This window comes from Netta rufina (genome assembly GCF_964035555.1).
Source record: "Netta rufina genome assembly, chromosome: 7".
Lineage (NCBI taxonomy): Eukaryota > Metazoa > Chordata > Aves > Anseriformes > Anatidae > Netta > Netta rufina.
Genome location: NC_140130.1, coordinates 8,622,567 through 8,642,581, shown reverse-complemented (window position 1 = coordinate 8,642,581; position 20,015 = coordinate 8,622,567). Strand labels below are relative to the sequence as shown.

At 47.3% G+C, this 20,015-nt stretch overlaps 1 protein-coding gene across 1 annotated transcript; it reads right to left on the bottom strand.

Annotated features, from left to right (window-relative positions):
* Window positions 1-457: 457 nt before the first annotated feature.
* On the bottom strand, window positions 458-18,691 carry LOC311211433 (lysosomal acid lipase/cholesteryl ester hydrolase-like; the record flags this gene model as incomplete). Its single annotated transcript, XM_084290166.1, has 10 exons — window positions 458-691; window positions 1,137-1,202; window positions 2,449-2,520; window positions 3,492-3,635; window positions 4,483-4,619; window positions 4,997-5,106; window positions 5,631-5,829; window positions 7,382-7,547; window positions 8,115-8,204; window positions 18,593-18,691. 10 exons carry the CDS (start codon window positions 18,689-18,691, stop codon window positions 458-460), a joined length of 1,317 nt encoding a protein of 438 aa, XP_084146292.1.
* Between the last annotated feature and the right edge of the window lie 1,324 nt (window positions 18,692-20,015).

The window sequence follows — 20,015 nt, the reverse complement described above, 5'->3', positions numbered from 1 at the left end:
CCTTCCGACTGTAAAGCAATGAACTGTGTGGTCCCATCTGAGCACACTTGAAACACCAGCATGCACAACAGAGCCAAGCTACTATCCTGTTGTTCACAGCTGGGAACTCAGCCATAGGGAGGCCAGAGCCTACAGCAGCAGCCAAGAGCCAAGCTCCACAGAAATTTCCTGCTGCTGGAAACCCATGTGGGTGAGGCACCTGAGAGACTCAGAGTCAAAAGTCCATGCCCAACTTCTGCGAGGACCTCCATCTACTTAACCTAAATCCCACATGATTCTCTGATCATGGGATTGGCCTATTTTCCTCGTTGCCAGAGTAATAATAATCCCACAACAAGCGCAGCAGTTTAATGAACCTTTTCCCCCTCTTTTTTCCTTACTTTTTTTTTTTTTCTTCAAATAAAAGAAGCCCCCAAAGACAAAGGAGAAATGAACAATTACTGCCACTTTTCCAACTCTAGGCATTCTTCTTCATCAGTTCAAGAATTTCTTTGTATACTTGCTCATATGCTTGCATACCCCAAAGGAAATCAAAGTGGACAAATTCAGGAATATACTTCTTGTACACCATGTTGGTTATACGAGGCAGTGTTATATTTACATCTTCAGGGGCTGAAATCCAGTCCCTGCCGCCATACCATGCAGCAAGTGGTGTTTTCATATTTTCCAGCTCATAGAAAGGAGGTGTGCTCTGGAAGATAAATAATATTACTTGAGAAAGAAAAGCCTGTGAAGTCACAGACAATTTGAAGATACAAAGTGTTCTTATTGCTGCTTGGAATTTCTTGCCTATCTGGAGAAATGGCCCAGAAAATATCACTGCAGATCTTGACTATGTCTTGGACTCCCACGCATCTCACCAGAGAGACGAAAAATCACCAATGAATGATATCACACATCACACAATTCTTCTTTATAAGAAAGGTACAATCCCATATGACAAGGTAAATTCCATAAATCCCATAAAATTCAGTCTCAGTCACAGCAATATTTTCATTGTCATTTGCTTTTCCTTCCTTCCTTCCTTCCTTCCTTCCTTCCTTCCTTCCTTGCTTGCTTTCTTTCTTTCTTTCTTTCTTTCTTTCTTTCTTTCTTTCTTTCTTTTTTATTGACAAATGAGAATGAATTTCTCTTACCTGGTTATAATGAAGCACATTGTCGCTGCCATAATCATAATATTTGAATTCCCCTGTTTGATAGAGCTAGAAGAGGAGAGCTATGTTTATTTTCCATGCATTGCATGAGACCATGAGAAAGATAAAAGCAGGTGAGGAAGGGTGGATAGATGATTTACTCCTGCATAGCTTCAAATATCAGTGAGAAGCTATTTTTGACTGCATATTGTATTAATAGCAGAAAAGATAGCCAAATTAAGCATGCTGATGCCCTAGAAATTACGTATTTCATTTCTCAATGGTAATAAACTGATTGAAACTGAACAGAAATGCTTTAGGAAGGTTTTGCATTGAAGCACTGGGTGTGCCATCATTTCAAATGTGAGCAGGGGACCAGAGTTCACTTTCCTCTGGGATGGAAGTATGAGCTGTGTTCAAGTTTGTATTTTCCTGTCATGCTTCTGCTGTCACACAAGATGCTTCGTTTTCACTTAATTAGTCCGACCAACACTTGATATCAACAGGAATCAACGGTTGCAGAAGGAGGACATTCCACCAGCTCTGTGCAATAAGCTCCCTGCTCCTTGGAGGAGGTTCAGCAGCTGGTGCCCAGTGCTGGGGCTTGCTGCCAGCCATCAGAGGGAACAACTGCATGGTGGAGGTTGCCAGGGGACCCCACTGCTCCCTCCTGCCACCAGGGCTCGAGGATACTGCTTGTTGTGTGTGATATTGTCATTCACAAGGAGAGCTCGACTCCTAGGAAGATTTCAGTATGGCCTGTAAGTTCCCTCGGCATTGCTCATGGTTTTCCTCTCTCCTCTCTTTTGTGACTAGTAAGCTGCAGAGCATAGATGCCTGGAGGCTGAAGCCCCAGAAACACACAGTGCACCTAACACACATCCAAGAGCTATTCTCAAAAAAAGGCACATGTCATTAACTCTGGGCAAGTTTCCTTTGTCTGTCATAGTCCATGGCTACAACAGAAGTTGTGCATGTTTTCAATGATTAATTGTTTTGGATACTGGATCTATTGGCCCTCATCTATTAGCCTTCACTCTAATATCTCTTGTTCTGATTTATTACTAGTTTTTCCTTCCTTCTCCATCTCTTAGCAGCTCTAAAGTCTTCTGGTCATCTTTTGTTGAAAGTTGCAGCCAAAAGAACTGCATCTGCACAACTATTTCATGCCAAATTTCCCCTTTCTCTCATAGAGCTCTGCAGGGAAAGTAATGGAGGATTATACCTAAGTAATGAAAAGAGGTCCTTGGCAGCTTAGAGAGAAGAATATGGTTCCTGGTTGCATGCTATCTTATTCTATATCAGGAAATATTACCTGGCGCCAATGTAACATGTTTTTTAGGGATGTTGAATCAGGATAGCGAGACAAGTAGACATCTATGCGGCTCTGGAAGAAACCATGGAAATATTTATTCTCTGCACTGGGGGAAATCCCATTAGAAATACATTTAATCCTGTTCAGTAGCAATACAATGTCTTTGATTCACACAGGCTAGCTGGGGCTCTCATTTGCACAAACTGCTTCATCTTATCTCTTTGAAGGCAAGACTCAGCCCCATGTCATGCAAACCCACACTGCAGACAGACAGTGGCATGAAGGGTGCTGTAGAGATGCCTTCGGTAAGCCTGGCAATTTTCATGGGATGCTGGGTCAGATTACGAGTCTATGCGGTTTTCAAATCAAAGTAAAACTGTATCTTGTGCTCAGGACCCTGTTGCAAAGACAATGTGCAACACATCACAGTAGTTCTACACATTATTTCTAAAGCATTCCCTCCTTGGAAAATTAAGGAATAACACCATCAATTTCTTTGAGAAATAGTGGCCTAGCTCTGACTCTATCCATGACCAACCAAGGTACCTCCATTGACCTGTCACTGATTTTACTTGCAGAAGCCAATTGTGACAGGATCTGGTTCTGAGGAAATGGCCCTTCCCCACATGAAGCTGTGAGGGGTCTCCATCCTCGGGGACAGCCTCAGCTCACCTGGACACAGCAATGAGCAACCTGGGTTGCTGCAGTGCTGGCCCTGTTGGGCGCAGATTTCTCGGTGAATGAAAGATGCAAAAGGCAGGTGAAGGCAGCTATCTGATGGTGCTGCTTTACTTGGCTTTGAGGCACTACATGTGTCAAGTCTTGGAGTATTTTAGGTGACTTAAGAGTCACGGGGTCCCAGAACGTTTCACACAATCTCTGCACTGAGGGGTCTGCCATGCAGGTGGCCAGCCCCACAGCCTGCCCCACTTCTGACAGCCAGTGAAAGCAGGATACCGTGCTTTCCCTGACACTGCACAGTCAAATCAGGCTTAAACAGTCAGAAACTGGATCACTTAACAAGTAATCTGTAGCATACATACCACATTTAAGCTGTTGGTAAATCCACCAGGCAAGTAAAGGACCAAAGAGCAAAAGCTTTTAAAGAATGTGTAGCTGCACAGACGGGAAGTCACTTGCTGCAAAATCTCGCCCTTATCGAAGACCAGTATGTGTCCTAAAATGAACTACAAAATGCAAAAGCATCAGTCAGCATGGTTCACAATGCTTCAGCAGCATGCAGAGGAGAGCTCACAAAGCCAGAACAACCCTCAGAAGATGCTGGCTACCAAAGATGGGGACCAGGACTCACATTGTGTGGCTGATGCTGGCATGGGCACACTCTGTGTGGCCATGTAGGTCAGGAAAATGGGGAGCAAGGCTCTGTCTACTGGGACATCTACAACCACCTGAACTTGCTGTGCATCTGCCCTGGATTGGCAGCTGCAAGCACGCTGTGCCACTAGGATGTGACATGGAGGTGGCTGTCAGCAGTGAATCCCTACGCCCCCAAGCCTGCTGTGTGAGCTTGGCAGGAGGTGAGTCAGCAGCTCCATCCCTGCCCTTTGGAAGGGCCCACACTCCTATTTCTCTTCCAGATGTTCCGCCAGCAATCTGTTCACCCCTGGAAGTTGCTGTCTGCATTCCCACAATTTTGCTGTGCTTTGTAATTTGTCCTTTTCCAAAAAGATCAGGGCCCTGGAAGAGCCAGGATCTTTCCTAGAAGAAGTTTCGTCTAGAAGGAAGGACTCAGATACAATATCTAGAAATAACTCTTCTCTGGTTAGGACTGGGCAGCATGATGCTTTACATGGTTTAATGCTCCCCAGGTTCAAGACTACAATTACAAATGTACCCTGCTCAATGCAAAAGGCACACAGAGAGCAGGGAAATGGAAGCGACTTTCACCTTCCCCTCTCAGTTCATATGTTTCAGGGCAAACCTTCCTTTTGGTAGGACCTTTCTCAAGTGCTAAACCAAGGACTGACCAACAGGAAAACCAGGAAACCAGGTGAGTGTGTGGCGAGAACCTACCTTAACGAGACCCTCAGGAAGGTCAAACACTCTGACCAAGGGTGACTTCATGTTTGAGCTTGTGGTGATAGGAGCCAACGCGAAAAACATCTTGATTTTGCGATCCAGCTCAGGAATGGAAGAAAATGCGATGAAACCTATTGGAGTGAGAAGAAATCAGACCCTGCCCTGCTATTTATGTGTGAGTTTTCGCTCCCTGATGCATGTGGCCATTGGAAGAGTCCCTAGAAAGTGCTCTAACACGCAAGAACAAGTGCATGTTGGTGACCTGACCTGGACCTTTTGCTGCTGATGCATTTCAGCTCCCAGCTAGAATGTTGAGACCAGCTGCAGCTCCCACAAGCCCTTCTTCAGGCTCTGGCAACAGCAGGATTAATCAAAAACCAATGCTGCAGCAGTTTTTGGACCACCACTGCTCAAATATAATATAAACCTATACACAAATATAATACATATATAATAGACTTATACACGAGGTGCACAGCCAACCTGATCCTGATGCCGTCATAAGTACCTGTGGTGGTGCCTTGAGAGTAAGCCACATAGTATAACTGCTCCTGTCCTGTTTTCTGCAAAATATAGTTGATTGTTGCTGGAAGGTCATACATGGCCATTTCATGAAAGCTGCAACAGAGATGGGCATGTAACTAAACTATTAGAATGATGAGAGTAATAGGCATGCCATGACAAGTTTTGCCACGTAGTATTCCCACCAGCACATATGCAGGATCTGTGCTGCCACCTCTGAGTGGCAAAGTTTATTTGTTATTTGTCCCCATAAAAGATTAGTACATTTTCTCTGGAATGTGCCATCTGCTCCTATCATCTGGAGAAGCCCCAGCTGCATGAACACTTTTGAGAATGAATGTGTTTGCAGCAAAAGGCTAAATTAGGGAAAGACTATTTGGGTAGAGCTATTTTTGCTAGGTCTCTAGCAGATACGGGCACGCTGGTCATGTCTTGGTAGTGAAAGTAAACTTTATGCCCAATGGCAGCTTGTGCAATTGCGCTGGTGGAGCCACTTCTCCAGTCTAAGGAAACTGCAGGGCCAGGGCTAGGAGCCCAACACAGTACCAGATACCTGCTTACTCTTCTGAAAGCACTCCTGGGCAGATCTAATGGCATTTCTGTAGCTTCATTGAAAATACCTGTAAGCCGAGTATTTCTCGTTGTGATATTCAAACTCTTTGTGTTTGCGCGACCAGCTGTTCCCCCTGCTGTTTCCTATCCAGACATCATAGCCAGCATCTGCGAGGATGAAGCCCAGGCTGCTGTTGGGCAGGTTAGTAACCCAGTTACTGCCCTCCAACACCAGGCCATGCTGCAGGAGCACTGCAGGCTTTGGAGCTGAAGAAAGAAGAAAAGGGTCATTTTCTCCAACATAACTTTCTATTCATACTTCCGATACTGTTTTGTCAGCACCCCACTGGAGAATTGTCTACAGTGTAGGGAGAATAATTTGCCTGTGACCTTTAGCCTCTTTGGCGATGTGTTTTTGGTGAACGTGTCGGCTCTTTGGTAATCCCAGGGCAGAGAAAACCGATAAAATGAAGCTGAAAAAAAAAGGTGGGACTCCACACTGAATGCAGCATGGTAAATTACGCCCTCAGGAAGAAGGAAACCATGCCCCATGTCTGTCTGGACACTGAATGTGCCCACTGTATGGAGATCACCCTTCTCCTTGTGCCTTTTGTTTGGCTCAGTGTCTGACCAGGAGACACCAAAAACCCAGCATAGTCTAGGCTTTGTGTCTATCTCTCACAGCACAGTCCCATCACAAGAGACACAGATACTTGAGGTGGCCAGAAGCATCTCCTCCACCTATTTCTGCCCACTTCAATCCATATGGGCAAATTCCAGCACCCCAGAAAAAAAAAATATATATGTTTTTTTGACACAGCACCAAAAAGCGTGAACTGCCATAGGAAAAGAGTAGAAGAGAGCATAGAAAGATTCAATTTGGAAAGGACTGCTCCAATTCCCTGGTCAAAGCCGGTCCAACTTCATGGCCACAATAGGCCATCATAGGGATATCTGAATTCAAACAGAAAGTCTACCACAGGCTGCAGCTATGAAAAGATTCATATAAAAGTCCTCTCTCCTCTCCTCTCCTCTCCTCTCCTCTCCTCTCCTCTCCTCTCCTCTCCTCTCCTCTCCTCTCCTCTCCTCTCCTCTCCTCTCCTCTCCTCTCCTCTCCTCTCCTCTCCTCTCCTCTCCTCTCCTCTCCTCTCCTCTCCTCTCCTCTCCTCTCCTCTCCTCTCCTCTCCTCTCCTCTCCTCTCTTCTCCTTTTTTTTCTTTGTTATGTTATTTTCTAGACCCTCACTGTAAGATGACAAAGTAACCCTACACTCACTTACACTGACTTACACCCATCTGCCATGTTCATATGTCAGTCCTCCCATTTCCCAGGAGACTGACACCCTGCCCAGAGTGGGGCATCATCCTTTCCCTTTGAAACAATAACTCAAGTCAGGAGCAGAAAGCAGTCAAAATGGAGAGATGGCATTGGACTGGATATGTGGTTTATTTTTGGTAATAAATGGCTCTTAGCTGCTCTACAAAGAATACCTTTACCAGGTTCATGGGTCCATATTCCAGCTTCCCTTGTACTTTAGTTCATGGGTTTGTCTGGCTTTGGACTGGAGTAAAGTCTGGGGACAGATTTCTTTGCCTCATTCATTTTCCTTATCTTTCCCCTCCTCTTTTGGGTAGATCCTCCTGGAACAACAGGGTTGGCACGGTGGGCACCTGCATTTCTTCTGTTCCAAGGATAATCCGACAGGGAAGGATGCCTATCTGAGGACCCACCCATGTTGAGGCAGACCTTCCCATAGACTCCTCCAGCCCAGCAAAGTTTTCAGGGCCCCAGGACCCAGAAGACCTTCCTGTGGCACTTACGGACACAAAACATGCTGGAATCTTGTGTCTCTGCTTCATGGGAGGTGCTTGAACTCCCCGAGTTGTCTCTACCATGAGGAATCCTCTGTATGGTGAGGTAATAACCATCATCTGTCACAATTTCATGCTCTTCATAGGGGTACCCGTGGTAGCTAATGATTTCACCCTGCAGGACAGGAGGGATGACATGGGACAGGTCTGAAGGGAGGTGGGGGTTCTCCATACTGGAGAGATGCCACATCAAGCCCCGGCCACCCTGTCCCAGATCTGGTTACTCCTGCTGTCAGCAGGAGGGTGGTGTAGGGACCTCCCTATGTCTTCTCACCAATGCTGTGGAGATACCATGACTTCAGCTAACAGTTTTGGCAGGTGTGAGTTTCTCTCACTCAGGTCTAGTAAAGAAAGGTCCAGGGCTGATTTTTATTTTGCAATCAATGCCTATGAAGAGCTAGGCAGCAATGAGAGTGAAGCTCCAAGCCTGAGACAGCTGTCTGGACCAAACCAGTTGACCCAGACCGGACTGCCCATAAATGCCAGATGTAAATCTGTGTGTATATATACACAGGTAGACAAAAGGTCTAATAAACCTCTGGCACCAAACTCTGGTAAAAATACACATGCAGAGACCATGGGTCCTATCTAGACTGTGACAGTATATACCTTACATATACAACATTTGACCATTTTAGGGGCTGGCACATCAAGGAAAGAGCAGAGAGAAGGCAGGACTTACAACATCCATGAACACCTCGGGGCTTGCATTGCACTTTTCAGTGCTGCAGATGAAACAAGCAATGGTGATGAACAGCCACATCATGGTTCTCTGAAAAACAGTGTCAATATAATGAGAATAAGAGACATTGATCTTGCTGACACAGGAGACAGGAATGGCATTTGACATGTGCTATATTTTTATTAGTAGATTAATCTGACCACCCAACAGGTGAAACAATTTTAAAGTTGAAATCATACAATTTGTTTTAAGAAATGCTCATTTTGCTTATCTTGTACAATGTCAGGGTCCAAACTCCATCACATTTTAATCACACGTTCTCCATCAGAGCCTCGTATTTTGAAAAAGTATTTGCATGCACATACACGTATACATCTGTACCCACCTAAGCATTCTTGGTCTTTGAAGAGAGGATTACAGACTATTCATTTTAAACGATGTTTCAGATAGTCAAAATAATAGATTATTTGGTTAAACTTGCTGAACTAGTCAGAAGCAAATCACTCAATTTTAAATTTTAGGATAATGGAGGTTTTGTTTATAACACTTTTGGTTGGGCTCTCTTTATGGCTGGAGGTAAGACTGTAGAAACTTTAGGACACTTTGGATTTGTTTGCAAACCAGCATGATGAACCGTCCCAGGAGACCTGCTCTTCTCCCTGATGGCACAAATGCTGTACCAAGACTTCAGACATTCTAAGGAGCCCGCATGGGGGGTCCCACTGCTCCTGCACGTGTATGGCTTTCACAGCACAGGCATCAAGTCTGCATGGTCAGAGCTGGAAAGGATCTCAGATCATGCTGTGGTCACACTGAGGCAGCATAGAGACCAGCTGATGAACCTGGTCGAAGGCCCACTGCAATCCACCCCACTGCCTCCCTGCAGAATATCTTGCTGGCCAAGGAAAGGAGGAGAGCGAGCAGGTTTCCATAATCTCTAACTGGCTTTCCTTGCTGCAGGAGGTGGTTGCACAGTGGGGAAGAAGGCCACCTACTCCCTTTGCTGTCTCTGCATCAGATGTGGTCAGGATCACACCAGCACTGCTGTGCTGGTGGAGGGGGTATTTGGAGGTCTTTTGCCCATGTCCTACTCACAGCAGGGCTATCACCAGCACTGGGTCCTGGTGATTGTGGCATGGCCCAGCCAATGGAGACCCCCCACCTTCCCAGGGACCTCCCTGCTCTGGGGGAGAAGGGTTCCCTGCATCCAACCTGTATTGCCTGTGGCAGCTGGGGTCAGCCACAGGCAGCTGCAGGGCCTTTCTCACCACACTCATGAGGAGGGCAGGGACACCAGGACCAGCAGGCAGAGGAGGGAGGCTCAGCAGGGCAGCAGCTGTGTGTGCTCCTGATGGCTCCAATCCCCAAGATGCCTGGGTCTGTCTTGTTGCTTTGTATTGAAAAGCAAAGCAAGGGGAGACAGAAAGAGACAGAAAGCATTTTTCATGGTGCAACATCATGGGAATAGCATGCAATTTCAAGGGAAGAGCACCAGCAGCACGTTCCTGACTTCTGAGCATCCCCACCATCCCTCCCTTGAGCAGAAAACAACTGTTCTGTTGCCCCCCCCATCCGCCGGGCTCTTCAGCTCACTGCACCTCTCTCCTGATGCCCACACGGATGCAGTTCAAGTGCAGAAGGAGGAAGGGTTACCTGTCAGCTCGTCTGCCGCAGCAGGGCAGGTGTCTTTCTCCCAGGATCTGCTGAGCAGGAGGGAGCGGAGCGTGCTCTCTGTGCTGCACTCTCCCCACACACATCGGGCTGTTATCCCTCTCCTCCGTGCACCTGGCAGTGACGCAGGTCACCACTCCCCCTAATCCCTTCTCCCACTAATGTGCAACTTACCCAAGGACTGGAATCACTCCAAAAGGAGACACCCTTCCTACCCAGGGTCACGTCAGAGTATTACCCAGAAGAGGAGAGAGACATGGTGAATCGGACATTCCCACCTAATACAGTGCAGTGTGATCTGACATTGCTCATGGCCTCCATGGGGCCAGTATGCTGCTGCCAAACTGCTCCCTGCCTGTAACGGGTGGAAGGGGCTGGGGATGAAGCTGCCTCGCGCTCCCATGGGAGCAGTTTCATCAGGAGGACATGCCCTTTCTCACATAGCATGTGGGATGCCTGCTGGGAGCACTGCATGAGGTGACTTTCTCTGCTGGGTGTGCATGGCCACCCCCACCTGCGTGGTTACCTCCATGTGTCGGCGTGCACTTAACGTGGCCCCTGTTAGGCGATGTGAGCCTGCCCTGTGTGCCTCCTGTGGGCTGTACTGCTTCACAGCTGTCAGTGTCCTCAGTCTACTGCTGCCAGGGAGGCTCTGCAGAGCTGACAAAGGCTGGCAGGGGCCGTGGGTGGATTTTTGGCAGCATTGCCTTCCAAACCAGTGCTCCACCCCTTGCCAAACTGCCTACACACTTGCATATTACAACAACCCAGCTTAGAGGGAGCAGTGTGATCTGGGGTCTGGCTCCTGTTGTCCTTCCTGATGTTAATATCTGCTAGATTTGGTCAAGCAGAGCTTGTTAAAAGACAAACAGGAGCTCTTTGGGAAGCCTAGACAAGCCCACCTCAATCCAAAACTGTAATGACTGGTTTTCACTAATGACTAGCTTAAGGCAGGGCCAAAAGCTCTCTCAGCCACACCTCTCATGAGCAGTGACTCAGCACAGAGCCTGATTTTTCCCCTACGGGGAGAGGAGGAAAGGCAGAAAAGCAGGATCAAGTATGTTGACAACAAACCACTCCTCCTGCCCCCCAGCATATATTAACACCAATGAAACTCACCTTTCTTTGGGGGAGAGGCCTTCAGAGAGTCTCCTGATCTAGCCATGGCTACTCCTGGTCCCATGCACCAAGTCTAGGTCTGTGTTACTTCCCATACTACTTTCCATATTACTTGAGCTTGATGGAAAGAGAGCAGAACAGGAGCTAAGCCTTCACCAAGTTGTTCCCAGTGACCTCAGACCTCAGCGCACTCTTGCGTGGGATGGGGACTTTCCAGAGAGGTCCCAGCACATCTGCTGAGGCTTGCTATGCCACCAGGATGGAGTCGTGTCCCCTGGGTCCCTTCTACACCAGTCCCAGCCCATATCTCACTACTGCCATCTCTGCAGCCCCATGAGTATTCCCTCCCTCTCCTCAAGCACTGATAAAATCAATCTGGAAGGCCTCCAGAATGACCTCAATCAGCCCTGAATTATTGCATAGACTATTAAGGTGTGAACAAGCCAGTAAAATCAGCCCCATTCAGATCTCCTGAAGCACTGACACTTGCACCTCCTGAAGTACTGACATAAGCACCTTGATCTGACATGCTTGTAGATATTTGGATTACTGCCCTTTCCTTTCTCCTAAAAATGTTACTTTATTTTTCCTACTGGCTGCATTTGTTATTGGAGAAATAATACGTTTCTCTCATCTGTCCAAACAAAGAAGAACAGCAATTAAAAAAAAAATCAATTTACAAAATTAAAATAAAAATAAAGAATTCTGAGCTGAAAAGCCAGGCTTACCTCATAGGTTTTAAAAATTATTTTATATTCCTCTTGCACCAACAAATGCCCAGCAAAGGGAAGAGAGAAGAGGATATTACTTGAAAGCAACCACAAATCAAACTGCTGGACTGCTTTATCATTTGTGCTGCTGGTAGGTATCAAATCCCAGCAGGACTAGTGTAAGTTGGCCTGAGTAAAGGTAGCAAATTTCCAACACATGCGGGTTTTGTCTGCCCATAGAGCAGGGGAATATGACTTCTGTCTGGCTGAGAACCAGTGAACCAGAGCAAGAGTCACTGAACTAGTAGGAGAAAGTTCCTCTACCTTGTGGGCACTTGGGGTTCAAGGAATCATCTGAAGCTGCTGCTGATTGCAGTGATAGCCACAGGAAAACATGGAAGTTTTGGACTTGTTTGGGTTCGAAAATGGAATTTTTCAGAGATTTTAAAATATATGTATTCTGAAATCTCTTAAATTTTCTTGAGATTTTTTTTTCCAAACTTTTGAATGTTTTTGTTGTCATTTGAAACTGTGCTTCGAACACAATATTTTGAAACACATATGACCTTTCAGGAAACACGAAAGCCAAATTCTCTTTGTTAGATAAAAGCCAAGTCAGATCTATTCGACAGCAATCCTTACAAAGCCTCCTGCTCCTGAAGGGGCTTTCTGCAAAGGAAACCACAACGGGAGCTGGTGCCAGGGCAAGAGAGTTAGGGAAGAGAAGGTCACCAAGCACCCTCCCTACTCATGGACTGCCAACGCCCACCATGCAAGCTAACGCCCACCAGTTGTGCTGCCAAGGGGTGCTCCTGGAAATACTCTTGGGTGGGTGCACAGCCTTGGTGGCATAGGGACGGAGGCTACTTTGCCCCAGTGGCTCCACAGGCCCCAGTCTCCTTGGGCAGCACTGAGAGCAGACCTCCTCCATAACAGGAGGCCTCCTGCCCAAAGCCTCTTTAATCACTCTTTCCTAAACTGCTCCATGCTATTTGCTCTTTAGCTGGCTGCTCTCTGGTCACATACGCAGACAGGTCTTGGCCTGAGTGCTCTCCACAGGATAGTGATCTCCTAAGGATAAGAGAAATCCTGAACAGCAGAGGGTGCTGTGAAAGCATTTGTGAGGGAGATGATCCACATGGACTATCTGGATCCACGTGGTGTTGTGGAGACCAGGCCGGGCTCAGAGAGGACATTTGGTGGTTCCCCACAGCCCTGAGGAGACGTGAGGGGTGTCTGGGTGCTGCTCACCCATGGCCACACGGGGCAGAAATTCTGCAGGGATGGAGCCTTCTCTGCTAGGAGGATGGAACAGGCCACTCTTGGTCCAACCCTGCACTTTGATCACAACAACCCCATGCAACACTACAGGCTTGGGGCAGGGTGGCTAGAAAGCTGTGCAGAGGAAAAGGACCTGGGGGTGTTGGTCGATGCTCACCTGAACATGCACCAGCAGTGTGCCCAGGTGGCCAAGAAGGCCAACGGCATCCTGGCTTGTGTCAGGAATAGTGCAGCCAGCAGGACCAGGGAGGTGATTGTCCTCCTGTACTCTGCTCTGGTGAGGCCACACCTCAAGTGCTGTGTTCAGCTTTGGGCCCCTCACTACAAGGACATTGAGGCCCTGGAGCGTGTCCAGAGAAGGGCTACAAAGCTGGTGAAGGGCCTGGCCCACAAGTCCTGTGAGGAGGGCACTGGGGTTGTTTGGTCTGGAGAAGAGGAGGCTCAGGGGAGACCTCATTGCTCTCTCCAGGTACCTGAAAAAGAGGTGTGGGGAGCTGTGGGTCGGCCTCTTCTCACAGGTAACTAGTGATAGGACTAGAGGGAATGGCCTCAAGTTGCACCAGGGGAGGTTCAGGTTGGGAATTAGGAGGCATTTCTTAGAGAGAGGGATTAGGCATTGGAATGGGTTGCCCAGGGAGGTGGTGGAGTCACCGTCCCTGGGGGCCTTTAAGGAAAAGGTGGACCAGATGATCTTGGAGATAATTTTTTTAATGATTCTCTGATTCTCTGATTATTAACCGTAATGCCACCAGCTACACTTGTGCTGCTTCAGCTTGGTGGGTTGTATGCATTCACTGTGCTCATCACAATGTAGTATGTTCTGCTGTTTTTTCAATAGCACTGAGCAGCAGTGGATGGGCAGGAGCATGGAGGCCTGTGCCCCAGCCTGCAGTCTGGTGAGTTCGGGTATCACTTGGAAGCTCAGTAGAGGTGCAGCAGAGGTTTCTGTGGCAAGCAAGATCTTTATCTGCAAGGATATGGAGCCTGCCTAGCAGCCCTCATCTGTGCTAGACTTTCTGTTGCACAAAGATCTGCTGCTGCAAGACACTTTCTATTTTCTAAGATGAAGATGAGGGCTTGAAGCTGCTTTATTTTAGGAAAGTGAGATGTACTCTTTCAGTGACAGCAGCACAAAACACCATCACCCTGTGCTGGAAGACTCTGCAAAGTCTTAATTTATGCTTCAGGCCCTCAGCAACATGCTGCAGCTGTGAAGTTGGCCTTAATGTGAGCTGGGGTCAGTCCACAGACCTCTGGAGTCTGCTGCTACCCAGCACTGCCACTATGCGTTGGTTGACTGCATTTCTTCTCTTTGCAGCTGTGGAGGAGTGAGAGGGGAAGAAAGAAGCCCCTCTATAGTTCCCTCCTTGTTTTCTAGCTGGTTATGAAGCTTTTTGTTGCTCCTTTTGAAGAATATCAGAAGAGGCTTTTCTGTACTGTTGAGTTTAATTTAACAAAAAGCTTGAGTTCAGGCTTTTTCTGGTTTGTTAGCAGCAGAGTGTGAAGTCCACTACTGAAAACAAACAAACAAACAAACAACAAAAAAAACACAAACAAAAACAGAGCACCTCTGTGTCTGGATTGCTGTCCTCCTTTGTCACCAGAGAGAGAAGCAAGGTTTTGTGCATTTCCATTGCTATATGGCTAACCTCCATCATCCACTCCCTCTGAAGCTATTTTGTAAAGCATTGCAGGATGGCAGCCGGGCAGAAGCATGGCATTAACTTCAAGGACTGACTGATGCTGGGCTGCGGAGTGGTGGAGCAACTTCCTGAGTGTCCTCAGGTCCATCCATATTTTTCAGCACTTTCTTGGTGAGGGAAAGCACACCTTGACTTTGGTTTTGCTTTTGTTGATTAATGGCCATGCACATGCTGTTTGTCTGCTCACCATCCTCTGAGCCAAAAGCTAGTCTTACTCCCCAATGATGTTTACACTCTGCATCCTTTTATAGCTTGGCTTCACTATAAAACACAGGTCTGTCTTTATGTGAGGGGCAGCTCAAGGAGAAAGGGTTTCTGGACACAGCCTGCTGGAGAACAAAAGGGTCAATCCTGTTCCTGAGATCTGTGGGGACCACAGTCCCACAAGCAACACATTGAGGGGCCACAGCAGGGTTGCCCCTGCTTGTATAAAACATGTCCTCTCTCTTCAGGGGAGCAGCAAGGCTGGGGGAAGCCTCATCCGCACCTGGGAGCCACCAAGCCTGTCCATAAAATAAGGCTGGATTAGTATCACACCCTCAAGCCATGGTGGTGGGGAAGGCTGCCACGTCACATCTGCTGGTGGAGGTTGTTTCCAATGCTGGAGGTGCTGGAGAGATGGCTCTGTTCTGGAACAAGGCTGGGAGCTGGGTTTGACTGAATGCTTTGGTCTTTGAACAGCAACCAAATGCAAAAGCCGTTTTTAGCCCGTCGGTATGTAGCAGGCAAGGTAATTCCTAGACTTGGGCTCTTCTCGTTGCTTCTGACATCTGCCTGAGAGGGAGCTGTGCTCCTGCTGATGGTCCTCAGGTGTTGTTCTTCATGCCCCAGCCACAGTCCTGCATCTCAGAACCATTCCCAGTGGTCCAAACCCAATTCATATGCACCGAGGATGAGTTTTTGTTGTTGTTGTTATTGTTGTTGTTTTGTTTTGTTTTCCAGCAGAAAACAGCATGAAGTGCCATCCACAGCTGCCTTCTCACAATCTGTTGGGTGGCACACAGATTGAAGCAGTGTTAATGAACCCTAGATAAAGGGACTCCAAACACAATTTTGCTACAGGGATCACAGCCTCCTGGAAGAGCAAGCCATGGCTGGCTGGCTTGAAAAGGAGACAAACTGCTTGTTGGTCATGTGCCAAAAGCCTCGGGGTCCCCATGGAGCAAGGGAGGGCTGTGAAGGGCTCTGGAAGCAGGGGGAGAGATCCATGGGCATCACGAGAGAGGCTGGTCTCATCATGGTCTTGGGTGTGCCATGGCCATGGTCTGAGCTGCCCAAGGACCAGGAACTGGGGAAGCTTTCTGGGGCCTGAAGTTCCCAGGGTTCCCAGAGGCCCTTCTCAATGGCCAAGCTGCCAAGAGCAGCTGGTTTCTGTAGGTGAAAGCTACTGGTAGTTCCTTGCCAGCATCTTGCTTGAACGCTTAACTGATGATCCATCAAAGATGTCAAGTTACTGTGACCTCCTCTTTCTTGGATGACACTCTTGTTCCTGGAACAAAATAAGGAAACAACCTGTGGACCTGGTGCTACAGCATCTTACTGGGATAGACAGGTTGTGATGGTCCCTTGCTCGACCAGTGGGTTGGTGAAAAGGGCCTCCCTGCCCTGTGCAGGAGACTTCTGGAGACATCTGAAGGTTTGGCTTTGGGCTGAAGTGCAGCCAGTGTCACCTGCTCTAGCTGTAGGAAGGCTGTGTTATAGGAGCAGTGCTGGAGGCAAGCATGCCCAGAGGTCTCTGCATTACTACTGGGTCCCTGTGTGCTGTGATGAGCTCTTGAAAAGCTTCATCATGCATAATGAAGCATGGTCCATGCACAGAAGACATGAGATTCTGGAATGATGCCTTCAGTGATGTCAAAATTGGGTCTCAGCAGACATAGACACCTCAATGTAGCTGCTGGGCAGATGTGGAGTGGTGAGGTCTTTTGAACTACCTAAAACACCACTGGACGTTGGAGGGTTTGCAGAGCCACATGCAGACACACCCAGCATTACTCATGTTACATGAAGGAAGTCATGCCTGCAATTTATGGAGTAAGGAGATAAAACTTTATGTTGTCTCAGCACCAAGTACTTCAAACTTCATGGGCACAATTGGGGCACTACATGAGGCCTTGTAGCTGCAGAAGAGCTCAGGAGAAGAGCCAAATATGATACCCAAGAAGTTAATGCATCCACTTTGACCTCAAAGCCCTTCCTTCCTTTGCTTCACTTCATCAGGCTGCTCAGAGATAAAGCAGCATCCCTGGTTCTGTCCTTCTGGATGATGCCTGGATGGGGAATGGTGAGTCTAGAGGACAGCCAGACATTTCTGCTGAGCAGGAGGAGCCTGGGGAGTTCTGGTGCTCAGATACACACCTTGCTTCATGTAGGGAGCTGCTGCAGGACTCTGCTTCATGGAGCTGGGTGGCTCAGCGCAGCAGTCCTGGCTGCCCAGTACTGTCCCCACCTTGCAAAGCTCCTGACCCTGTGGGGTTAGTCCCACCAAGGCCTCCGCTCAGGAGGCTTCCTCATCAACAGTCTTCTGTGGTCCAGCTGTGAGTGTGTCAATCATGAGGTGTGACATTTCTCCTGCTGCTCTTTGCTCTTCCTGATACAGACGTGGGTTAAGTTAGACAGACCCTAGGAGGTCTCTGGTCTCTACCTAGTCTCAAACCATGGCAATTCTCCAGCCAGACCAGTCTGTTATGTACTTTGTCCTGCCTAGTTCGGAGCATCTCCACAGATGGACATCCCACCAACACTCTGGGCACCTGTTCTATTGCTTAATTACACTTACAAGATTTTTTTTCCTAGACATCTGCCACATTGCTAGACCTTTCACCAACTGTTGATCTTACTCTGCAGGTCACTGAATAAGAGATGATTTATTATGTTGGCCTTTCTTGGGACAACACTTTAGGAGTGTTGAGACAGGAAATACCATTCATGTAACGCTGTAGGGCCATTAGAAGTCATTAGAATGTCTGCTCCATACATAAGCAGCTTGCCCCAAATGGGAAGCTGTTACGAAAGTTTCCTCTTCTTGACAACCAGTAATATTTTGCGTGTCTTCTGCTCTAGCAATTGCATGCCAGTGGCTTTCCCTGCCACTTCTTAACCTTTTACTTGTATTTATGTTCTTTCTTAGATACCTGTGGTTAAGGCTGTCAGTGCAAGGTAACATCATATTGCATAAAAGGAGCCTTGGATCATCAAGTTGATAATGAAATACCTACTTAATTCCATTGTACTTCTCAGCATAGTTTTCACTCTTTTCTTGTATGTGTTTGTAGGTGCTTAAGTTCCTGCAAATATTTTATACTTCTTATACTTCTTTGGGTTTCATTGCATTTTCTTCAGTACCCCAGGTGACTCAAAAACAAAACAACAAACAAATGAAACAAAGAACAAGACAAAATTAAAAACAAACAAACAAACAAACAAAAAAACAACAACACACAAAACCCAACTATTTTTGCACTTTATCCTCTCTATGTTCTTCAAAACATTAAATCTTCTCTGCTACATGCTATATCCACCAAAAGCATTGCAGATACTCTGTTTTCCACAACATATTCTGGTTTGCACAAGCCACTGTAGAAGAGTTTGCAGGTAAATGAATGCTGCCGTTTGGATTGCTTGGATTGCGCTATCAGCCCTGGATGTGAGTCCTGACATTTGTTCTCAATAAAATGCCTTGTGAGTGGTTTTAGCTTCCCACTGAGTTACCAAATCAGCCCTCTTCCTCCAGGACCTCAGCTGGGTGTGGGGAAAAGGACCTGTCATTAAACAAATCTCTTACAAAGTGCCACATCCTGCTTTTGCATGTGTGTTTCAATTTAGAAAAACAAACAAAAAATAATCCCAATGGTGAAAACCACAATAAACATAGGTACATCCAAAACAAAGGTATTTCACGCTGACAGAGAAAAATATGCTAAGAAAAAGTGTCCAAAAAGTTAGGAGCACTTTGTGCTTTGTTCTGTCTTCCTCTGTGCTAGATGATCACTACCTGAACTCCTTCAACAAAGGTGACAGTGTCCTTCCAGACCTGTGGATCAGCTTGGTCCATGAAAAACTCAGGAAGGCGATCTCTGTGGTCTGCAGTCATGTCCTCAGAGCAAGCTGGAGCAAGAGCAAAACTTGCTGTTCGGATGGCATTGAACAAACATATCAATCATCAAGGTGGAGATCCTCCTGCTCTATGGGAAAGGGTTGCTCAGTTTCCTAGAGAGGATGGGGGGGGGGGGGGGGGGGGGGGGGTTGTGCTGGCACCCAGTTTCAACAAGGAATAAGCTTCCATGGTTCCATTGAGTGGAAACTCCAGTCAAAACCAAGCTGCCATTGTATATGTGATACGGCGACATCTTCAGCCAGGACAGGTTGTGGTGTCTATGCTTGTACTTCAAGGGTTCTCCCATATCTTTGCTACCCAACCAGCTATTATTGACTTGGAGATCTCTCATCAGCCTTCACTGAGATACCTGTATCCTGACCAAGCCTTTCCAGCACTCCCTTGTTGAGGAGGACCCACTGAGGACAACATGGTTCTATGGTCTCTGCCCTCCTGGCTCTGCACCTCAGCACCTGCCCTGTGCACAAAAGCTTTTTCCTACCACTTCTAAGACTTGCTCTACACCCTATGAAGAGGGGGAAGCTGTTATGGTCTTTCTGGGGCTGTGCTCTCCAGGATAGTCTCAGCCTTGTGGATTGCCAGGACAGTCCCCTGCCATGTCCTTCTACTAAAATCTCTGTTCTTGGCAGCTCCTTGTCTCTCATGTAGCATGTATCAGGGCTCCTAGCTGTAGGGAAGAGCAAGCTGCTCAGGCAAACTTGCAGGCAGTGGTTTGCAATAGATCTACCACTTCTTGTCTGGCCACAGAAGTCCAGTTTGCTTTCCAAAGCAATGGCCTCGAATAACCTTCTGATACAAATTTTGCCATTTAACACTCATGAGTCAGAATTCAGAGAAAAGCTTGTGTAGGACAGGAAAGATGAAATGGGAAAAGAGCGGTTGCAGGGTAACTGGAACAAATCAAGGCCTTCAAAAGCCCAGGACTGTGTATCTCTGAGCCAGTACACAAAACATGCTCATCTTTTTGCAGTGAACAGAGCAGAACATGAAAGGGACCTTCTCTGGTCAGAAGGTTTTGGCCCTGGAAATAATGCAGCCTGACTTGGGTATCGAATGGCCATGCTGTGAAATGAGCAGGTTCAAATTTAGTCCTATACCGAGCTTTCTTCTAACCCAGATGAGACATTGCAACACAAGCTCTAGACCTGAAGCTCACTGTAAAGGACCTGACCTTCTGGTTGTACTGTGGAGACGTAACTTTGGCCAAACACAGCTGTTGCTTGTTCAGACCAAGTTGCAATCCCCAGTCAGGCTGGTGGTTCCTAGAACTTGCACAAGCTGCAGGCAGGAGGAACCCTTC